Genomic DNA, 14,592 nt, shown 5'->3' on the forward strand with positions numbered 1-14,592 from the left:
TGATTTTCACACAACAAAGGTACAATTATGCTAGAAAACTAAGATGTAAAATGATCGCTGAAAATATATTTTTGTAATGCACATATCTTTTATCTCTTCTAATTATTTTATTTTTGCAGCAACTGTATGATTAATTCAATAATAACATGATTTACATAAGCGTTTGATCTAAGATTTCTCTCTCTCCACACAGACCTAAGTCGAGAAAGGACTTTTATGTGAAAGGTGTACTCTTCAATGCCTAAAGGTCCTTTACAGATCTCCACAGAGACCACCATAATTCTCTGCCTTGGCCCAAACCTCTGCTGAAAACCACCTGATGACCCTGATCTTTGGATTGTTTGGATTGTGAACATATCTATTTTTTTAAATTCTTTATCCACTTCATGTGCTGTGAATCCCAACAGATGCAGCTGTAGTTCGATGAAGAAACTTTGATCAAAACATTTGTGCCGTCTGGATCAAACATGCGTGGACTCACTATAATTATTTTGGCCAGGTACAGTTGAATTACTTGATGTAGGCAATTGTTGATATATGTGGAATAGATTAGATACAAGTAGAGATTTGCAAAACAGATATTGTGCAATATTAAAACCATTAGATGTCCATATTGTCATAATTCTGAACATTAACTCTGTAATGAAAAGTATTGTAAGTTTTGATGATGATCTTTTATGACTTTTTAGTTTTGTAAGTTTAGCCTCTGTAATGTAGAGTGTTTTCATTTTTTATGGATTTCCTTGTGTATCATATCTATCTCTGTTTATGTTTGTATTTTGACCTTTACCTGTGTTCCCTTGGTTGCACTCTGTGTTTCATTCTGTGTTCCACTCAGTTTCCTTTTATTTTTATTTGGTTTCACTTGTTTGTCCTGTGCCACCTGTCTCTAGTTTGTCATCAGTTCACTGTGTATGTGAGTCTCTGTGCTCCCCGTCGTCATTCCTGGTCGTCATTCCTGGTCGTCATTCCTGGTCGTCATTCCTGGTCGTCATTCCTGGTCGTCATTCCTGGTCGTCATTCCTGGTCGTCATACCTGGTCGTCTTCTTGCCACCTCACATTATCACCCTCTCTCCTTCACGTGTAGGTTCTTAGTGTCTGCCAAGTGTTTTCTATGTTTTTCAGTTTTGCCTTTTTTATTTCTTTTTCTAGTTTTCTTAGTGCTTTTCTGTTTGAGGATTTTTTTGTCAGCCCTGCTTCTTGGTTTCCTGTACTTTTTATGTTCATGGACTTTTTCTAATTAAAGGAGACTTTTTGTTAAAAGTTTCTGCATTTTTGGGTTCTCCCGCTCTTTTTTTCGGGGGATTTGACATTGACAATTTTTTTTGTTTAATGATGTCCACATATGGGACAATATCCAGACCTTTGCTACACGTATGACCTTAACCTCACTGAACATATGAGGAGTCCAAAAAAAAAAGAACGCCATGTGTTAAGTCAGATGTGGTTTTCTGTGATTTTATGTGCAAAGTAAGTTATAGAATCGAATTGTGCTGACATTTTCCCTCAGATCATGTCCTCGGTCCTAGAGGTTTTGTTTTCATGTGTGTTAGTTTGTTATTTCACAGGGATGCGATATTGGTCAGGATCTTTCCTGACCCATTAAATTTTGGTAAGTATCTCTGTATCTCCATTCTAATGATACTTTTGGAAAGATAAAAGCCTGGAAAACAACCTTTTTGTTTACAACCAGGAGATAAAGTTCTTGTATGTACTGCACATTGTTGTTACTGTAGATTCTGTTACACATACAACACAGCGTAAGTGTAAATCTCAACCAGCTATTTTAAACCAATTAAATGCATAATAAAGGTGCAGTTAACCATGTAAATTATAAACTGAGAACAAGGACTATTTCGACATGAGGAGGATTCTGTTGATTCAGCAGGACGCACTGTATGTTATTATAGTACAGAAATCTGATGACAAAAAAAAAAAGTAGATCAGGAAACAAACATTCACGTGAGAAATGGGGAAGCTGTGAAAGTACAAGAGTCAACCCTATTCAGTACATCATATCAAATCCTGAGACTGGTTTCAAGGTAGGATCTACACAAGTAAAACTGTAAAAACAAATTGAACGTACTTGTAATAGATGTGTGTGTTTTTTTTTTTTTACTTTACATCTATATTGTAAAAGTCCAAGTTAAATTAAAATAGATTATGAGTAACAATTCATGTGCAACAGATCTAAAAGGTACACATGTTGTCTTTTGTGTTTATATTAGATGACGGTTCTGCTTGTGTTGGCGATGCTGACAGCATGTGCTGTAGGTCTTCAAGGTAAAAAAAAGTGAGAGTCCAAAAAGTAAAAACCATAAATATAGAATTATTTCTGCCTCTTGGTATTTAGCATTACATTTTCATTACAGGCAAGGAAACACCTTAATTTGGATACACAATGTTTTAAAATGTGTACTGTATTGACTGGAGAGTTTTAACAAGGCAAAATATATTCAAATTACCATTTCACTTTTAGCAGTTTGATTCATATTACCTAATTATAAAGGTGTCATTCCCAGATCAAAGTGTGAGAAGAACCATTGGTGCTTATTCCACTTTCCAACAAGAATTCATTCCACTCTTTGAACAAACTGACTACCTTATTACAAAAATGATGCAAACATTTTTATTTTGATAATGATTTGATAAGATTTGGATTTTACATATTGAGAAGTAATTTATTTCTCAAGGATGTAAATTTGTTGTCACAAATCTTAAATGATGTGCAGTGGCCATATGGTAAGCAGAGCATAAAAAGAGTCAGTGCTTTAAATTAAAATCGAGCAAAAATGATACAACAAAAAACTAAGTACATGTACCATTTTTCTCCATCTCTCTCTTCAGATATGTCGGGTCAAATGTTCACTTTCCCACAGCAAAGCAACACTGCTCGTGTGAAGCTGAACGTAGCACAACAGGAGTTAGGGGTTGTAACTCTCTGTCACAGGTAGAACTGAACAAACAAATGCATATATAAGAACTCACTGTTGAACTGACCTGATTGTTAAAAGTATAATGCATGATAATGTCTTTTTGAAACGTCCACAGGTCCTTTACCGACCTCAAAAGAGACCACGTCCTCTTCTCTCTGGCCACGTCCTCTAATAGCAATGACCTCCTGATTTTTTGGGATCAAACAAATGAGGAGATGGAGCCTCACATCAGGGATAAAAAGACAGAATATAGAGGGTTCGACTACAAGCCAAACATGTGGCACTCAATTTGTACCACATGGGACTTTACGTCTGGACTGGTGCAGATGTGGATTGATGGAATACCCTCGATTAGGAAATCCGGCAGCTCTGGATCCAAAATCAGAGGAACCATGATGATTCTTTTAGGACAGGTATATTTTTATTGAGAATCATAGTTCCTGTGTTAATGTACAATTTATTGTGTGTATCTTGTTTTAACTTACTGTATTTCTGCCCTCAGGAGCAGGATTCCCACGGTGGGGGATTTGACATTAACCAGTCTTTTGTTGGCATGATGTCGGACGTCCACATGTGGGACTACGTCCTGTCCTCCTGTGAGATCCAGAACTACATGGATGAACGTCCCTTCACTTCAGGGAATGTGATCAACTGGAAAGCACTGGACTTCCAGATTGTAAACAAAGTGTTGGTTGAAAAAAAATTTACGTCATGTCACTGAACCTTCAAAACAAGACCATTACTACGTCAGAGAAGACAACAACACCACATCCCTTAGCTTTTTGTGAAGAAGGTTCTCTAACACAACTTATGTCATTGGTTGTACTATAGCTTTCAACTGTAAATGTGACAGATCAAAAAATCATTACTAACATCATTTCCTGATATGTTTTAATTTTTCAATCAATGAAATCATTATTAGAGAGGAGAAAATAAAAGCAATGAATAACCACATGTGATGTGAAAAGAGTCGCTCATTTTGATTATCCTTCAGATAATTATCGCTCTACACAAAGATTAATTCATCCTGCCTAACACATTCTAACACAGGCTTGGTTTTGCCCGTGCACTGTCAATAAAGATGTACAAGGCGCCACTTCCTCCCACAGAAATGAAGCCAGAATCTTTTTGATGTGAATGCTGCCATCTTGAGTCTCAGCTTCTCAAAGGTATGAAGAGCAAAATAAAAAATTTTAAGTGCTTCTTTTTGAACGTTCTTATATTTTTCTGGATCTATAAGGCTCCAGAAATGTTGTGAGTGTTGCTGAGACTTAAGCTGAAAATGATCTTGGCGATTTATAACATTCATCTCCATCTCCACAGGATTGACACTGAACAGTTCAGCCATCGTCTCTGAAATCTCGGTGATGTCTACCTCCATGAAGGGGTTGGCAATGAATGCCACACAGGGCTCCAGCTTATCAAAGTCATTAAACACATCCTCAAACTCCTGCCCTAGCCTGGACAAGAGGTCACAATACTTATGTACATCCAACACATCATCTGCCCCTGCATGGCTTTCCAACATGTTTACCACTGATGGGAAGTGTTGCAGTCTTTTGTTTTTCAGTTACTGGAGGCAAAATGACAGTTTTGCTTTAAAAGCCTTCACAGCACTGATCATGTCAGAGGTGGTTTCCTCTTTGCCTTGAAACTGTGAGTTCAGATGATTAAGTTTCTCTGTTATATTTGTCAGGAAAGCTAGATCAAGCAGCCACTCAGCATCAGACAGGAGGGCAGTGTCCTCCTCTCTTGATTCCATGAAAGCCTTAATATCTTTCAGCAAGGATAAAAAGAGCTGCACTATCTTACCTCTGCTCAGCCACCTGATCTCTGTGTGGTGGAGGACATCACCATACCTAACACACAGTTCCTGAAAAAACAGTTTGAAGCTTCTGTTGTTTGGCCTTTGCTCGAATAGAGTTGATATTTTTAATAACAGGTGTCGTGACATGATCAAATCTCATGACTTTGGAGCATATAGCCTGTTGCTGAATGAAGCAGTGATAGTTCACGATTTTAGGAAAGTCTGGGTCTTCCTTGCACTGTGCAATAAATCCTGAGTGGCGCCCTGTCATAGCTGGGGCTCTATCTGTTGTAATAGACACCAGCTTTTCAATAGGCACTTTTTAAAAAAAACTTCTAATTGACTCTTCTGGTTGCAGTTTTCAGAGGAAGCAATGTCAAAAACTCCTCTCTGGTGGAAAAGCCGTCAAAGACCATCCTTAACAAACACAGCCAACTGGGCAGAACTGGTCGAGTCCATCAACTCATCACACTGAATTAAAAACCATTTGCACCATGTCATGTCCTGCACCAGCTGCCCCATTGCATCTGCAGATAGCGCAGACACTCTCTGTGCCACTGTGTTAGCTGTACATCAGTGGTAGCGGACGTGATTTCAGTCTTACTTTTATGGCCCTAAAATAATGTCATCGCTTCATTCACCATCCCACTGTCGTATATTGGGGTTGCGATGATGTGAAGATGATGAAGGAATCTCCGATGACACCGTCTTGATTGTATTACAAAAAGTTCAGTATCAATACAAGCAAAGCAATCTGCCTGGAGAGAGATTCGGGGCCAATGTAAATCTCCTCTAAGGGGGCAACTTCAACTCCTCGTTTATATAGGAGTGTTGTTTTCGTTAATTTAAAGAAAACACATCTGGTTTCCATCCAGCTCTTCTTGGTTGTCCGGTGACAAGAAGAGAGAAGGCACTAGCTCAAATTTAGTGTACCCCTTAGAACTGTGACCTAATGCCCTACCATACGTTCAGGCTTTCTCCAAATTCCTCAGGACCTGTGGACCTCAAACCTAAAGATACATTTCTTTTATGGGGAGGACTACACATAGCATTTCAGACACCACACCACAATCGGTGAACAGCTTTTAGTTCTTTGTCAGGATGTGCGCTACTTTAAATGATACATTCGTTGCTGCGTTGGCTTCTTTGTCGGTTAGGTGAATAAACATTGCTGTTTTTCAAATGTTGCTTTGATTCACCTTTTCAGTCCATAGTGTGCAGCCTGCAGAAAAATCATTTTCCTTGATTTCTCAGATATTCAGTTCATGGATCCTATTGATGTTGAGGAGACTGATATTTATGTGTGACTCCAAAATCCAAATTAAAATCTGGAGCTAATGCCTTTAAATGTGGTTTCATAAGGGGACTGTGGGGCGTTGGTGAAAGAGGGGTTCTACAGGATATTTTTGGAAAGTGAAAGGTCTGGAAAACCACCTAAAAGTTTTTGTGTACCACCAGGAGATAAAGTTTTGTATGTACTGCACATTGTTGTTACTGTAGATTCTGTTACACATACAACACAGTATAAGTGTAAATCTCAACCAGCAATTTTAAGCCATTTAAGTGAATAATATAGGTGCAGTTAACCATGTAAATTATAAACTGAGAACAAGGACTATTTCGACATGAGGAGGGTTCTGTTGATTCAGCAGAAAGCACTGTATGTTGTCACAACACAGGAATCTGATGAAAAAAAAAAAAGTAGATCAGGAAACATACACTCATGTGCACTGAGAAATGGGGAAGCTGTGAAAGAGTCGACCCTGTTCAGTACATCATAATAAATCCTGAGACTGGTTTCAAGGTAGGATCTACACAAGTAAAACTGTAAAAACAAATTCAACGTACTTGTAATAAATGTGTTCTCTTTATATTAGATGACGGTTCTGCTTGTGTTGGCGATGCTGACAGCATGTGCTGTAGGTCTTCAAGGTAAAAAAAAAAACGGACTGAATTCAAAAAGTAAAAACCATGAATATAGAATTTTTCTGCCTCTTCTTATTTAGCATTACATTTTCATTAGAGGCAAGGAAACCCCTTAATTTGTATACACAATGTTTTAAAATGTGTACTGGATTGACTGGAGAGTTTTAACAAGGCGGTTTGAGCAAAAATGATACAACAAAAAACTAAGTACATGTACCATTTTTCTCCATCTCTCTCTTCAGATATGTCGGGTCAAATGTTCACTTTCCCACAGCAAAGCAACACTGCTCATGTGAAGCTGAACGTAGCACAACGGGAGTTAGGGGTTGTAACTCTCTGTCACAGGTAGAACTGAACAAACAAATGCATATATAAGAACTAACTGTTGAACTGACCTGATTGTTAAAAGTATAATGCATGATAATGTCTTTTTGAAACGTCCACAGGTCCTTTACCGACCTCAAAAGAGGCCATGTCCTCTTCTCTCTGGCCACGTCCTTTATTAGCAATGACCTCCTGATTTTTTGGGATCAAGCAAATGAGGAGATGGAGCCTCACATCAGGGATAAAAAGACAGAATATAGAGGGTTCGACTACAAGCCAAACATGTGGCACTCCATTTGTACCACATGGGACTCAGAGTCTGGACTGGTGCAGGTGTGGATTGACGGAATACCCTCGATTAGGAAGTACATCAGCTCTGGATCCAAAATCAGTGGAACCATGATGATTCTTTTAGGACAGGTATATTTTTATTGATGAGAAAGTTGTGATCCTTCAGCAAATTATCTGTGTTAATGTACAATTTATTGTGTGTATCTTGTTTTAACTTACTGTATTTCTGCCCTCAGGAGCAGGATTCCCACGGTGGGGGATTTGACATTGACCAGTCTTTTGTTGGCATGATGTCGGACGTCCACATGTGGGACTACGTCCTGTCCTCCTGTGAGATCCAGAACTACATGGATGAACGTCCCATCACTCCAGGGAATGTGATCAACTGGACTGCACTGGACTTCCAGATTGTAAACAAAGTGTTGGTTGAGAAAAAATTTACGTCATGTCACTGAACCTTCAAAACAAGACCATTACTACGTCAGAAAAGACAAAAATTACATAAAATTACACTTGCTAGGCTTTTATGTGCAATCTTAATGCGTCTAAATGTAGAATTAACAGGCAGTAAGATTTGATTTAAATCAAAGTTAGCTGTTTTGTTAAGCAAAAAAACATTAGAGGCACAGGCAGTCAAAATTGCTGCGTACCCCCTGTATTAAAAAAGGGAAAATTATGCTTTTATTTAGGGTATTAAGAAAATCCAAATCCTCTAGCTTTCTGTGAAGAGGGTTCTCTGGCTATCTAACACGACTAAGAAAATCAAAAATCAAAGCAATGAACATGTGATGTGAAAAGAGTCGCTCATTTTGATTATCCTTCAGATAATTATCGCTCTACACAAAGATTTATTCATCCTGCCTAACACATTCTAACACAGGCTTGGTTTTGCCCGTGCACTGTAAATAAAGGTGTACAAGGTGCCACTTCCTCCCACAGAAATGAAGCCAGAATCTTTTTGATGTGAATGCTGCCATCTTGAGTCTCAGCTGTCACTCATGACATTTCATCATGTTTTTATAGCATCAAATAACTAAAAATTAACAATTGGACATACATCAGTGTGATACTATGCTGTGGCTAGCCACCAGGTGGCAATTGAGACACTCTGGCTTCACTTTTGGGGAGCTGTCATGTCATCCATCTTGATATACAGTCTATGGACAGTTAGTCACAACAAGTTTACATTGCAATAATATCCAGGCTGTGTTTCTGTCATTTATTTTGAAGTTCCTCTGCTCCCTATTCCCCAAAGATATATAAATTCATCTTTAAATTAGTTTTGGTATTTACAAAACCAAATTGATCTTTGTGTGTTATTTTCTGGACATTACAATAAACAATATCTTAATTCAATCAGAGATAAACACTGTTTTGTTTTTTTTCCTTCTCTCAGTTCTTTCGTAACACATCACACATGCTCCCACATGGACTTTAGATTGTTCGTAAGTACGAGTTGTTCTGTTCTGATGCAAATAATAAATATAAGTCTCTCCAATGGATCCATATATTCATAATGTAATAGACTAAAGCAAACTGTAGGGATGGCAATTATTATCATTGAGAATTTTTTTTTAATTTCATTCAATGTCTTGCAGAGTTAAAATATAATAAATTAAATAGAATTAAAATGGGGACTGTATCTATAACCTTACGGCCAAACGTTTCCAGAAATTGATTGATTGTGCTCACAGGTAGCCATTGTGCGAACAGTCATTAATCTAGTGAATTCATGATTTGCCACTGCAGCAACGTTTGTTACACTGAGACCAGCTGAAGATAAAACAGGGCCGAGATTCTATTGTCTCAATGCCATGTGTAACTTTGCACAAAGATATTACTTTTTTTGTATGACACATTCAGACATATAGATTGAACATGAATCTACAGGCAGTTAATAGACCTACAATACAACATTTATAATAGAAAACTTCGATTAAGACTGCAGCATTTTAAAAGAAAAAATAAATATTTAATACAAATACATCTTTAAAAATGTATTTCTTCTATAGTTGTGTTTTATTTATTTGCATGAATTATTACTGTAAACTGTGCTTTCAGCCACTTCAAATATTTGTTTCCCAAAATAAATAGATTAGGTTATAACAATCACCCAACAATTATTGTTTTAAGTTTACTAATTTCACTGGGATTCTTTATTATCTGTGTGTAATTCTGATAAAGTTAGACTTCATGTTGTTGATGCACATACGAGCTCTTGCTTTGTCCCACGCAGTCAAACATTTTGACATAGTTGCAATTTTTTGGGGATACTGCCTTTGTAAAATGTGTAACAACCTTATCATGAATGCACCTAAACGTCACGTGAACATCTTATCATTTATAGTTTAAATCAATATTTCATAACCTTCACTACATGAGTTAACATGTTTGTGTACTTTTTCTTTCACAACCTTTGATTTTTTTTTTCTGGACTTATTTACCTGAGATGAAAGTGAAAGCTTTGGTTGGATTTACAGCCATGTTGGTACAGATCTGTATACCACAGTTCTCCTGGTGCAATTCAATATTCCAAAATATATTTCACAGATGAATCCTGGACAAACTCTTCATTCGACACGGCCCATGATCTTTTTCCTCAAACGCAATTTCCACTGGTTATTTATGTTAGTATCGAGTCGACCCTTCGCGGCTGGACACATGTAATCTTATTATGGGTTTCAAGGTTGTCTAGGTGTGTAAATTAAACATGAGTGGGGATGATGAAGGTAAGTTAGCTTGTGTCACAGCTTTTCCGCACGTTGATACATGTTAATTTGTTCCCAAGGCAATATTGGTATCTCATGTATATATCAGTACACACACACACACACACACACACACACACACACACACACACACACATACACACACAAATTCACCCCGAGAGCAGGAAACAGGCTAAAATTAACAGCGGCTCTTTGGTAATGGGAGTATCAAACATTGCGAGAGGGTGTAAGGGTTTGCAGATCGCAGATTATGTGTGGAGATAATGTTGTTAGATGGAAGATAACAGGATGTCTCTGACTAAATGTTCTGCTTTCGGCTAAAAAGAAGGAGCTGCATACCGCTCTTGCAAAACCGGACTGTGTTGTAACAACGGCTGCTACATCCTCCCCGGCTTCCTCCTCTGCATCGTTTTCATTATCTGATTGATTTCTGTTTTGCACATAAGAACACATGCTGCTGTGTTTCCACACCTGCACATAAGTTTCCCCCTCTGAATCCAAGTCACAGCTGCTCCTCGTGTGCTACCTTGTGGCACTATATTTACTCAGTGACACTAACTGCATGTACACTTTGTGTGCTGAATAAAAGAGGGACACGTGTCTCAATACAGCTCTGCTGGTCACATTCTACCATAATAATAATAATAACTGTATTTGTATAGCACTTATCTAGACAAAGTAACAAAGTGCTTCACAGGAAAAATAATAAATTCCATGACTAGAAGAAGAATAAATTTAAATTAAAATGGTATTCAATTCAGTTCAATGTTTTGGGCCACGGAGCAGTTTAACCATCACATTTGAGCTCTGTCAGACTGGTTGTTGTAATGAAAATAACAACTTCAATTTTACGTTGGTGTCATCAAGTGTTTCAGCCTATTAATCACATAACGTTGAGAGAGGCTAAAAGTAAATCTGACTGGCTACTGGCTTGTATGGCAGTGCAATGAAAGCCATGTGTCCTGCTCTGTAGATCAGACGTCATCAGTCCTCTGTGCCTTTTTTATTCTATTTATTTGATGAACATGATGAACATGAGACACAGTAATTAGATCTGTGCTTTTTCATTACACAAATAACACAAATAAATTATTTGTGTTCGTATGCAATAGTGTGGTCTCTTAACGGTCCTTAACCTGCAGGTTGTTCACATCTCTGAGCTACAACACCTGCTGGGGCTGGTGGTCTCCTCTGCTGCCCCTCCTACAAGACAAACACACTAACACTTATAGACACACATGCAACAAAGATGTTGCACATTCTCACATTTAGTCTGCATATTTATTGATTGGTCAACAAAGTGAACAGAGAGAAATTGAATTCTGATGCACTGTTTATATTTGTCTAACGCGAATGGCACCCAGTGGAGAACAACACATCTGCCAATACACAACAGGCCCCTTAAATTCAACCAAGCTGAACCAAATTTACTACATTCATACAAATCAGTCCCCTAAATATGTTGGATCTTGGTAGAGGAGGTAAAAAAAAAAAGTCCTGGATCCCCCTTTGTCCAGATGTACTGGAACTTTATTCACCCAAGGCCCATTCTTCTAAGTTTCATGGAAATCTGTCTTTTTGTTTTCTACGTATTCCTGCTGCCAACCATCAACCATCAAACAAACAACTTTCCAGCACTAAATAGATCAAGAAATGTCAACAATTTTACTGACATATTAGGGGGATGTCAAAACTATGGCAAAGCACTGTGTAATTTCAAGACCAATATACAGACAATAAAGCCTTTTTATAGAGCCTGCGTTTAAGTGGATATTTCCCTGATGAATCTCGACTGAAAAGACAGGGGTGAAAACATAACCTCTGAACCTTATAGAAATATAAAACAACCTTACTTTGGTTAAAGACTTGTCTCCCCTCCCCCTCCCTCAGAGAGTTTTTCCCCGTTGAGTTCAGTGTCTGGTCGTCTCAGTCTGATCCGTCTCCAGTGTTCATCCCTCAGGCCGATCAGATGTTGTTCACCGGGAAACAGCTCTGAGCTGCAGTCGTCCGTCCTCTGCAGAGAGGACATGATATTTTTGTTATGACAGAGCAGAGACGCCAACGAGCATGTTAATGATACAAGATCAATGTGCAAGCATGAATACGAAACTTAGAAAGAAAGAAATACACTCAATCAAACAAACATAACCAATAAAAATGTTATTCTTATCTATAGAGAAGCGTTTCTGAAGAGAAATTAGAGTAATAATTGTGTATTCTATCAACTAAAAATGAAAAATTAAATGTATGTAGTGTGTGCATCTATTTATCCATACTCCTGGGTAGACAGAAATGGATCAGGTTACATTTGCAGGCAGATTTTTGAGACTTTTAGTTTAAGTGCTGGTGGAAAACTGGGACATCTGGGCTTTCATGTGTAATTTCAAAGTAGGAATGATGTTTTTTCTACGTAGACAGAACAACTCGTTACCATTTGTACAGAGCACTTAACACCTCTGTACGGTTGCCTATGAATAAAAATAGAATTTGTGAGTGGATTTGAAAAGGGATTTGTCGGTAACCAAAAGTTTGCACAAATCATTGAATATATTATTTTTATTTTCACATAACACACATCTGGGACCATTCTGAGTCATGTTTTTTGGATACTTTGTTAAAAATGTCACATTTTGCTTTGTAGTTCTGCCTCACGTTTGGTCTTTTGTGGTAATTCGTGCATCAGGACTGGAAAGTTTAGGTCTCACAACAACAAAAAGACACAGAACTCACATTATTCCCTCATCAAAATATCACAGCATCAGGTCAGAGGAAATAATAATTAAACATCCAGTCTGCAGGTCTGTTAAGCTTTTTCCCTCTTTGCCATCACAGTAACATGATTTTCTATGAGTGATAACCCACTTAGACAACCAATCTCTATTTGCACCTACTGATATTCTGTTCATCAGTTAAACCTGTGTGGTGTCTGCAGTACTTTCGTGCAACTGAATGTCCCTCGCATGTTTCTGGAGCATGATCCAACTCTCAGTCACCTTGTAGCATCCCTGCTTGCAGATAAGAGATTTTCTTTGTGCATTAAATCTGTTCAATTTTGCTTCTCTTCTCTCGTGATTTCAGCCCATGAAGGCACCGGCACGGCTTCAGTTCCTGCGTCAGCGTGCACGAAGCCCCGTCGCCTTTCTCTCTGAAAAAACTATAACTCCTGCTGGGACCAAAATGGGACAAAAATCTAAGCCAATCATACTTCAAAAAGTAATTATGACTTGCCAAACAGTATCAGAGTTAGACACACATTTAATTCATGATTACAGTAAACTACTTCACAGAATAGAAAAGCAGCAGGGGTCATAGCTCGAAGAACATCTGCATTAAAAAAGAGGAAATTGGAAAAACAATGTCAGATCAATTTGAAATAATTAAAACACTTTTATTGTGCATCCATTGTTAAGTATAAAGTTTTGACAACGTCACTTATGGAACAAAGAAATGATTCCAGCTTCTGGTTTTATCAGCCCCAATGATACTTCCTGGATTTTAATAGTATACAGTGGCTTATAACTATATATATATATATATATATAGACTGTATATGTTTTATGGCTTCTTCACTCAACTTTTTATGACCAGATAATTCTTTCTCCTAATGTGTCTCAGTGGTCTTGCTTATGAATGCTCAGTCTAACATATTTTATGTTAGCAAGATCAAATTAACTCTTAAAAACTCTTATTGCAATTATTGTATTCAAATGCACATGTTTGAAAATCTTCATCACATGACTTAACCCGAACCCCTTTGTGGATAATAGGTCGAACTTCCATGTGGGCTCTTGTTGTTCCATTTCCTCGGTGCTTACTGCTTTAAAAATTCTTTGTAATCTGAATCTGCACTTGTAAATAACTCTAATTTGAAGGAAGAAAAACAACTCAGTTCTTTACATTCAGCTGGATGCACACACTAAGTCTCTAGGTCTGCAAAGACAAATGGCACCTTATTGGTCATTGGTACATGTGGCGGACGGTTAAATTCACACGTCTTTCATCAGTTTTAGAAAGTTTTCCTTGTAAAGGAACTGTAACATTTGCTATATGGCTTTACTGATGCAGCAAGCTACTCACAAACCTCCAGGGACTCCCATGATGAATTAGGCTGCGTGATAAGAGCTGCAGAGGTTACTCCGCTCACCCTAAATACCTCTCTTTTGACATTCCTGCCGAATCAATTAAGTGGTATGTGCTCCGTGAGAACTCAGAAAAAGCCCCCTGTGGTACCCCGGCTGCTTCCTGATGTAATGGAGGGCAACTTTTACCTCAACAGCCTGAAAGATTGAGAGTTTGAGCACATTGTCAAGGTCTAATCCACCAGACAATGTGCTTGGGATACCATTTGCCCCCTTGGTATGCAAGGCCAAGGTGCATGTGCTCCATGCTGCGCTGAGGTAAATGCAAACCTGAGGCACTATAGAGTTGGGCTTTCTGATCTGTATGAAAAAAACAGTCAAGATTTACCGTATGGGAAAAGACTTTCATTTATTTCAGGACTGGGTTATTCTTTGAACCTGCAGTGCTCGTAATTCAGAGTTCACAGAAGCCAAATGAATTTAACAAAAGATCAAATTG

General features: G+C 38.0%; 2 protein-coding genes across 2 annotated transcripts; both read left to right on the forward strand.

Annotated features, from left to right (window-relative positions):
• The first annotated feature begins 1,943 nt into the window (after window positions 1-1,943).
• LOC138413477 (female protein-like) lies at window positions 1,944-3,891 on the forward strand. The gene is made up of 5 exons (XM_069536888.1): window positions 1,944-2,043; window positions 2,230-2,284; window positions 2,849-2,951; window positions 3,053-3,350; window positions 3,440-3,891. Exons 2-5 carry the CDS (start codon window positions 2,230-2,232, stop codon window positions 3,656-3,658), a joined length of 675 nt encoding a protein of 224 aa, XP_069392989.1. The 5' UTR covers window positions 1,944-2,043; the 3' UTR covers window positions 3,659-3,891.
• Window positions 3,892-6,434: 2,543 nt separating this feature from the next.
• LOC109633146 (serum amyloid P-component-like) lies at window positions 6,435-8,641 on the forward strand. The gene is made up of 5 exons (XM_020092774.2): window positions 6,435-6,548; window positions 6,622-6,676; window positions 6,913-7,015; window positions 7,117-7,414; window positions 7,522-8,641. The coding sequence occupies exons 1-5, from the start codon at window positions 6,468-6,470 to the stop codon at window positions 7,738-7,740; spliced, it is 756 nt and encodes a 251-aa protein (XP_019948333.2). The 5' UTR covers window positions 6,435-6,467; the 3' UTR covers window positions 7,741-8,641.
• Window positions 8,642-14,592: the final 5,951 nt, after the last annotated feature.

This window comes from Paralichthys olivaceus, chromosome 13 (assembly GCF_024713975.1).
Source record: "Paralichthys olivaceus isolate ysfri-2021 chromosome 13, ASM2471397v2, whole genome shotgun sequence".
In the NCBI taxonomy this organism is placed as follows: Eukaryota; Metazoa; Chordata; class Actinopteri; order Pleuronectiformes; family Paralichthyidae; genus Paralichthys; species Paralichthys olivaceus.

Coding starts and splice junctions, on each gene's coding strand:
- LOC138413477 (XM_069536888.1), top strand. CDS start 2,230: ATGACGGTTCTGCTTGTGTTGGCGATGCTGACAGCATGTGCTGTAGGT. Junction 2,285..2,848: donor ATGTGCTGTAGGTCTTCAAG/GTAAAAAAAAGT, acceptor CTCTCTCTTCAG/ATATGTCGGGTCAAATGTTC. Junction 3,351..3,439: donor TGATGATTCTTTTAGGACAG/GTATATTTTTAT, acceptor TTCTGCCCTCAG/GAGCAGGATTCCCACGGTGG.
- LOC109633146 (XM_020092774.2), top strand. CDS start 6,468: ATGTGCACTGAGAAATGGGGAAGCTGTGAAAGAGTCGACCCTGTTCAG. Junction 6,549..6,621: donor ATCCTGAGACTGGTTTCAAG/GTAGGATCTACA, acceptor TCTTTATATTAG/ATGACGGTTCTGCTTGTGTT. Junction 7,016..7,116: donor GTTGTAACTCTCTGTCACAG/GTAGAACTGAAC, acceptor AAACGTCCACAG/GTCCTTTACCGACCTCAAAA.